This window comes from Charadrius vociferus, unplaced genomic scaffold (genome assembly GCF_000708025.1).
Source record: "Charadrius vociferus isolate BGI_N301 unplaced genomic scaffold, ASM70802v2 scaffold1041, whole genome shotgun sequence".
NCBI classification, from domain to species: domain Eukaryota; kingdom Metazoa; phylum Chordata; class Aves; order Charadriiformes; family Charadriidae; genus Charadrius; species Charadrius vociferus.
Window position 1 is genome coordinate 1,047,999 of NW_009646843.1, and position 8,163 is coordinate 1,056,161.

The following is an 8,163-nucleotide window of genomic DNA, read 5'->3' on the forward strand; positions in this document are numbered from 1 at the left end:
GAATGTGCACACAGTTATTAGAGCTGTTTTAGAAAAATAGTAATTCTTATGTGAAAAACACCACATACTGCTCACGTGAACGGATCTAATCACAGCATAAGCTCAACATCACTTTACTGGCTGTTACTTTGTACAAACAAACATGTGCTTGAAGTAACAGAATTGTATAATCAACATTCAAATGCTGTTTGATAGCTATCTTTACAAATAATCTCAATGCAGACAATAAGTAGTGAACTGCCAAATGAACCAAACTTCCTGTCTACAGGGATGGTTGATCGGTTGCCGATGCATGCTGTTTCACTTCCTGTCCAACAGCTGGAGAACAGACTTTAGCCAGTGCAGAGTTTAAACCCTGTTAAAATTGGATTACAAAATTTAGTTTTCATAGCGTGGAACGATGTTTCTACATATTCGTAGGTCAGTGGGCAATGTTGACACTTTGTCCTTATCAGGCCTTATGTATTCTTATCATTGCTTCCAGGAGAAAGTCCTGGACAGGCAGTATGGTTCCTCAAACCAGGTGTAGCCCACTTCTTGTGGTCCTGCAGACTGTAGTTCAGTAACAGCTGACCTAGAAAATGATTTAAACGCATGCAGTGCTTCATCTAGTTGTTCATGTGAAAAGTGAGCTTTTCCAAACAAAAATAAACTTCCATGAAGGAAGACTGTTTTCAAGGCAGTGAACCCTAAAAGCTGTAACAAGGATGAATCTTTCTGAAATTAAATTTTGTGTGAAAATTTGATACGTTAAATGAACAGTGTCTTGGCCTGTTACTTTTTTGCCTGTCAATTACTTATTTTGATAAAGTATTCTCTCTGTTTTCTCCTTTTTGTTTCAGCTGCTACTAACATGAAGTGGATTGAAGCTAAAATGAAAGTAAGTGCTGCAAATGTGTCATTTGTTTCTAGTCTGGCTAGCTGTTCATACAGCTGGACTCATGCCCAGCGTTATAAAGGGGATTAGGGGCTGGGGAGGTTGTATGAATCAAAACCCAAGTTTTCGTAGTCACTTTAAATTATCTTTTTCACAAAACTAGATTAAATCTAATTTTAGAATTCCACACAAACTATCAGCAGTAGGTGCTAAATTTAGCAGAACTAAACACAAGTCACTACCTGCTGAAACTTAGATTAGTCACACAGCCTTCACAGTTGCTTTCATCTTACCTCTAATTATAGAGTTACAGTCTTCAAGTGTAATATCATTTTTTTTAAAGGAGCAGACAGATGTGGCACGCTGGAGTAGGTTATCAAGAGGAAACTCTTTTCATATTTATCTTGTACCTCTTGCAGCTGTGTGGTTCTGTTGCTTCCTCTCCCTTATTAAACATCCGGAAGAGCTGCTCTTTCAATGCTAGTTCTTCTGTACCTAAACCAGGCAGCTAGCCAATTTTGCACAGCTGACCTAGTGGTAAACATATTTACAGTCAGGCTTAGCTGTAAATCCAATGAGCTTACTAAGAATTGGTGTATGGTTGGTGGGTTGGTGGTTTTATGCTTGTAAATCAAAGCTTGTTTCCTTTTCAGGGAAAACTTTTCCAAATGTAAGCATTTGTATCTCCACTCTTTGATTTAGACTAATCATTTTTTCAGGTTTTAACAGAGCAATGAACATTTTCCAGTGTTCTCTTCATCAAAATAGTTAACTCCTACAATTTTCCTAAACAAAAATGCCTCCGAAATCTCAGAAATGAGAACCTTTAATCAGAACTATGGAGTGGAGTTAGTGCAAGTAAAATCAGCATTGAGCCTTGCAAACATTGCACTTCTTGTGGCGGTGTTACATTTCTCTTTATGTTGCGTCTGTAAGCGTAGTGCTAGGACTCAATCTTGTGTGAAAGTACTGTTCAAAACAGGGCTGTTTTCCCTGCACTGGTCACATTTCTACATTTCTAGGTGCCCTTTCATATCTTACTGAATCACCACCTTTCTGTGCCCAGTTCGGGATCTTGATCAGTTGAGATTCCTATCACTAGACGCCACCTGCTATTTCTCCTTAAACTGGTAGCTTACCTCCAGGGTAAGGGGTGCTTACCTCTGAAAGCTTCACTTTTTGTCAGGGAACAAGGATCCCAGCAATATTTGCCATTAAAGTTTTTGTTTTAAACTACAAAGCAGAAACAGCATTAAAAAGGAGTATCAGGTAACCAAGTTTAATCTCTCATTTACCATCTATGCCTGGAATTTAGATGGTCTAGAACAGCTAATTTTTTTCATGTAACAGGACACTGACCTAGGTAGGTAGTGCTTTTCATTTGCAACATTCATTTTCTCGTGTAAAAGCAAATCAGTTAAGTGTGGCTGGATATCTGCAAGAGAGATGTTGCAGTGGATATTTTCTCTTTGTTGTTTAGCTTTGTATATTATTCCTGTTGCATGCACCAGAAATTAAGTCAGCAATATCTATGTTATAATATGCCAGCAGATTTTACTATTACTATTCAGCTTTGGAAGGGATCTGAAATCGAAATGATGCTCTCATCTAGTCAAAGTTGGGGTTTGTTGTTGTTTTTTTCTAAAAACATAAAGTTTTCCTTAGAGTCTTCATTTCATCTTTAAAGTGCAAGCTGACAGATTTCTGACTAACATTGGCTATCTTGGACATGTGTAGGAGGAAAAGGTAACAATGAACAGTTACTGTATATTTTGTCTTCAATTGGGCTGCGATTCGTTGCAACTTACTGGAAGGAACAAACAGCAGACAGTACACAGTTGCTATCCTTGCTATAGATATTGAGTAAAGTTGAGGCATGCAGAACTTGTGAAAGATTATGCATGAAGGTACGAGCAAGACCTCTCTGTATTTTGCCTTTTCTGCAAAGTTGCTTTGATTTTGTGCTGGCATCAGTTGTCAAGTTTCTGACAGCAAATGCTGCAAAAAGAAATTCCTATCAGCTTTTTTGCTCTTGGTAGAATGGTGTACTTTTATGATTCTCATTAGGTAAAAAAAATTTAACCCCTCCCAAGGTATCTATTTTTAGTATGTCTCTGGGTAATCCTCAGCAGCTCACCCTTTCACAAACAGTATATTGTAATCATGGTTCCAGTTCTACAACAGTAAAACTGTCATAATTAGAAGCTTTAATAACAAACCTTTATGATGCAGGAGCTTGGAGTGAGTACCAACGCAAACTACAAGATAACCTTCATGCTGGACAGCGCTGCCATGATAACAGTGCACACTCCTCGAAGAGGACTAATAGATGTAAGTACCTATTTTTTTCCTGATCCTTTTTTACATTCAGCTGATGGGTTATCATACCCCTTTGAAATACTCCATGATAAAGTTGTGCTGGAGTTTTCATGCAAGAAAACTGTAAGACTCTTGGAAGCATAGATTATATTTTTTTCTACTGAAATTTTGTATTAATGTTTAAGGTTTTGAGTAGTACATTTGGATGACACTGCTTTCAAATCAAATAGGTAACTGTTGCAAGAAAATTTAGTGCCAACAGAAAGATTTTCTTTAATAGGGGATGTGTTTAGCATGTTACACTATTTCACATCTCTTCCCTTATTAAAGCCCAACTACCTGCTCATTTTTCAGCAAAAGAATACAAGTATCCATTCAAGTTCAGACTGAAGTTCCTATAGACTGGTATTTTTGTCTCCTGCATGTGATCTGATTTATCTCAGTTAGCTTGTATGTGTTACTTTTGCAGGTGAAGCCTCTTGGTGTTATCTGGGGAAAATTTTCAGAATATTACAGCAAAAAAAATACTATTATGTTTGACGATATTGGCCGAAACTTCCTAATGAATCCACAAAATGGACTCAAGGTATATTTAACTGGAATTTTTAACTGGAATTTTCATTTATTGCTACTTTTTCTTCTACTTTAAGTTGTACTTTCTCATACTTTTTTTCTGTATCTTAAAAAAAGGCTGTTCTTAACTAGCAAAGATGCATTTTTTATTATTTTTTTTTTTTAATTTAAATTGCCATTTGTCTGGACTGATGTTGCCCTAATAGTAGTTTTAGATAAGCTTTGTTTCACTATTAGGTGAGCTTTTAAGAGCTTACCAAAATCAATGAAATTATTATTTCTGCTTAAATTATACCCGTGAGCCATAATCAAGCTGGGCATTGCTGACAGGCGCCATTGAAATATGTGGCGTTCAATCTCAAGAGTGGTTATATTCAGAAAATAAGTCAAATAAAAAGCTGCTGTACTTCATGATAGTATGCCAACATAATAACAAGAGTTTCATTCTGGGAAATAGTACTACCTTGAACCATTTTGACTGCAGAACAATAAATATTTCAATTTGTAAAATTGTCAACCAGTTCCTGCTCCATTATCAGTGCTGGTTCTGAATAAGAAGAACGCAACTTAAATTTCTACTTATAGGTGATGGTACAGCAGTACGGTACTGAAAGAGCCCTCATAAATTTCTTTTTTAAAAAAAAAGAAAAAGATGTTTTCAAATACAGAAATCCAAGATGATACTTCTTTGAAAGTATCCATGATGTGAAGAGGACAGCAACTGATGAGATCGAGCCAGATGATGTTAATTGGCACAGTACACTGTTAGGAGACTCAGGAATATCAAAGATCTTGCTGGGAGAGGATTATCCAGAGAGCTCCCTCTTGCTCAGATTGGAAAGATGTTTGTCAAAATGTTGTTAACAGCGCTGCAGACAAGAACCTTGAATCACTAAAACAAGGCACAGGTGTAATGTATTCCAAGCTTAAAGCAGTTGTCAGATAAACTGTATTTCTGATGTCTCTTTTCACAGAAGCTATGATTGTAGTCAAATGCTTTTTGTTTAAAAAAAAAAAGCATCTGGTTCCAGTGATGCCACACAACTCTTAAAGCAGAGCTGAAACTCCCTGATGTCTCCTGCAAAAATATCCATGAAATCATAGGAGAAAACGTGGCAGTCCATTCCAGATCATTTTATCATTCGGTCTGACTGGGAGGGGAAGGCTTGAAGAAGTGCAAGGCAAAACAAATTTCTTTCTGTTGGGCATGCAAGGTGAAAACCTGTCAGTCTGGTTTACACAAATAACAATTGGATGTGGCCACTAATGGCAAAGGTTTTTCTTCCCTTTTACCTAAGAGAAGTTGTAACTTGGTGTAGTACTGAAAATATATTTTAATTAGGTGGTAAATGATAGAGAATTGGAAGCATTTATCTTACTTTGAGCAAATGGTTATACCCAGTTGGTTTATTTTCTATAGATAAGGCCTTTTATGAAAGCACATTTAAATCGGGATAAAGACAAGGAGCTTCTAAAGCTCACTCAATACCTCAAAGAAATAGCAAAATTAGATGACTTTTTGGAGCTGAATCACAAACATTGGGAAAGGTAAGAACAAAGTCAAAATTCTTTCTTCCTTCTGTCCCTGACCCCACTGTTTTGCTTGATGTTGTCTGTACAAAGACCAGAAAGAACTGAGCTGATGAACTTTGCCATCACTTACATTTATGACGGTCCTTTAGTTAGAGTAGAATTTTAATAAGGCTGCTTCCCTAAAATGATAACATTTTGACAGAATGGACTTTTTCTTCATACTTCTCCAGTATTCAGGACTGCCGATTGTTTTCAATGAAGCAATTATGCTTCCTAAAGGGAAAAGAATTTTTGAAGGAACCTGGTCCCTGGAAATCTCTCTCTTTCCAACCCTACAAAGTTGGGCTGTCGGTTCAGATCTCAGGTCCTTTGTTACGAGGCAGCTTTTCTGGCAGTTACTTCAGAGGTTTGGGGTGTTACACTGTGGTTTTTGGGTGCTATCCAAGTTGTGTGGTATTACGGTATTCATCAGCTCTGAAATGTCAGTTACTATGTTATGAATGAGAGTTTTCAAGATGCTTAGGGCACCAGTTAGCATCCTAATTCTTGCTAGAGAAAGATTAGCTGAAGTGTTTGGGAAAAAGTCTTCTTAATGGTCTTATGCAACCACCTGAAGTTTCAATACATGTAAAAAAAGCATGTGCAACATGCTATTTGAAAAACACTCATTCGGTGCTCAAAAGAACAGCCTTGCAAACTTGAAACAATTTTCTTTCTTGTTTCTGATTAAAACAAAGTCAAATGTTAAACTTTAAAAGCAGTGAAATGGACTAGGTATTTCACACTGTCAGTTAAATTGGTTGGATTTCTTTTTCTAGAGTATTTGCAAAGAGTTCAGTGTCACCACGTAGGCAGATTTCTCCAGCTGTAGTGGTAAGGGAACTATGAGATCAGAAAACAAGCATTATGGAGTAACTGAGAGTCTCTAAAGAAGCTAGTGGAGGGCTGTTCTTTTCAGGTTGTGCTGAATGACTGTTCATTAAAGTCTTGAACTTATTTGAACGAGTGCCATACCTAATATCCTTTAAGATAAATCGACCCATAATAGCTACTTTTCCAACTAATGTAACTTTCAACCTCTTAGAATAAAACATGTTTCCGTTTCCTTCCTCCCTTTGGTTTAAAACACCTAACAGAGTAACTAAAAACATGACTTTGGATTACTGTAAGATAACCTATCATGGAATTAAAAGAATATTGAAATAAAATAAAACCATAAGTAGCATTGATCACATTTCTAATTTTTTATTATCAGGAGGGGGATGATAGTGAGAAAAGAAAGGTTCGTATTTTGAGTTTATAAAAAGTACTAGATATATTTGTGTCTACCTCTTGTGAAAAACTGTACTTTTGTTTCTTTCAGGTATCTTTCAAAGAAGCAAGGACAGTAGCGCTAATAAAATTCTGTGGCACTGAATCGAAGGGAACATAACTAAGATCATTGGACTTTTCCTTGCTTTTACGCTAGAGTATAATAGTGCTGGACACTGGATCCAATGCCAGAATGACTGCTATACTTGGTCTTCCAGGTGGTTGGTTGTGGGTTTTTTTTAAAAGATCACAGCAATAAGCTCAAAGTGGGAGAAACAAGTCAGTTACTTTTTCTTGCATTCAGTTCTGGTGTTACTACTTAAAATACTTTCCTCTCCTTTGCTACCGAAGTACAACCATAACCATTAAAGACCAAAACCATTCTGTAACTAGAAAAAAAATATTTAGACCAAAAACGTTGAATACGGAGCCAACCTTGGCAGTGTACGAATTGTATAAGCCCTCTATTCCCTCCATCTTTAGAAACAGTCTCCCTCTCCCATTCCAGTATTTAAGTCTATAAATTACAAGTTGTCTAAGTTTGGTATGTATTAGTATGTCAGTGTTTCTCTGTGCAAGACAGTAAGATGGGAAGGTACCACCTCTGTGGCCAATTTACCCCAGTGTGTGAACTTGTACTATAAAGCAGTGTTGACTGGAAAACAAAAGATTGAAGTTTGAGGGAGAGAAACCCACTCTTATTTGGTAAGTGAAAAGCAGTCTGCCTGAAAAATTCTCATATGTCAGATAAAGGGTTTAAACCTCAGATGGGAAAGTCACATTCCTAACAAAGCATGAACAAAACCCTTGTTCTCTTCTAGCTAAATCTCGTCAAAGTGCAAACACTGTGTTTAAATACAATATTCAGCCATACTGTTCTTAAAATATCATTTACTTGCGCTGCTTATGCCTGCACTATAGAAGTGTGATGTGACTGCTGTTTGGCATTACCAACACTTGTGCATTATGCAGTTCATGTATTTGAAAGAAGACTGACCCTTTCAAATAAAAATGGTATATATTGTTCTTAAGGAACTATAGCAGTTGTGTAAATAATAAATACCTTTTTCATAATTTGTGTGCTGTGCTGTGCTGTCTTAAATACCTATTTTTCATAATAGAGAAGCCATTGATAATCTCGTTTTTGGGGGTGTTTGTTTGGATTCAAGAGACACCGATTTTGCATCAGTAGTTAAGTAAGAGACTGGTATGTGCTGGTGGAGATTAGGGCAGTGGTGTCAAACAGGGAAGCGCCTAGCTGCCCGGGAAAGGAACCTTGACAGCCAATGTCAGAGTGTCAGGACAGCAGACACAAATGAGCTGTTAAGATGAGCATGTTAGGCTTCGGCTCAATGACCTGTCAAGAAAATATACAGTTTCTTATCTGCTGCTCTTTGTGGTTTAGTGCCAACCCAAGATGTATTTTAAACTAGTAAACCAGAAACCTGATGCATAAAAATGTTTGTTTTAGGTAAGCACAGAGGGTGAATTTCTGAAGTTTTGTCTCCTAGATCTGATTTCTGAACTAGAAGGTTGACTCACTCGTGTAT

The 8,163-nt window shown here is 37.0% G+C and overlaps 1 protein-coding gene across 1 annotated transcript in view; it reads left to right on the forward strand.

Moving 5' to 3' along the window:
• Positions 1-7,687, forward strand: part of UBLCP1 (ubiquitin-like domain containing CTD phosphatase 1) — a 13,047-nt gene extending 5,360 nt beyond the window's left edge. Inside the window, exons 7-11 of the mRNA XM_009893206.1 lie at positions 843-880; positions 3,110-3,208; positions 3,666-3,782; positions 5,190-5,317; positions 6,666-7,687. Of these exons, the coding sequence (XP_009891508.1) occupies positions 843-880; positions 3,110-3,208; positions 3,666-3,782; positions 5,190-5,317; positions 6,666-6,693 (410 nt within the window). The 3' untranslated portion in view covers positions 6,694-7,687. The remainder of the gene's footprint in view (positions 1-842; positions 881-3,109; positions 3,209-3,665; positions 3,783-5,189; positions 5,318-6,665) is intronic.
• The last annotated feature ends 476 nt before the right edge of the window (positions 7,688-8,163 follow it).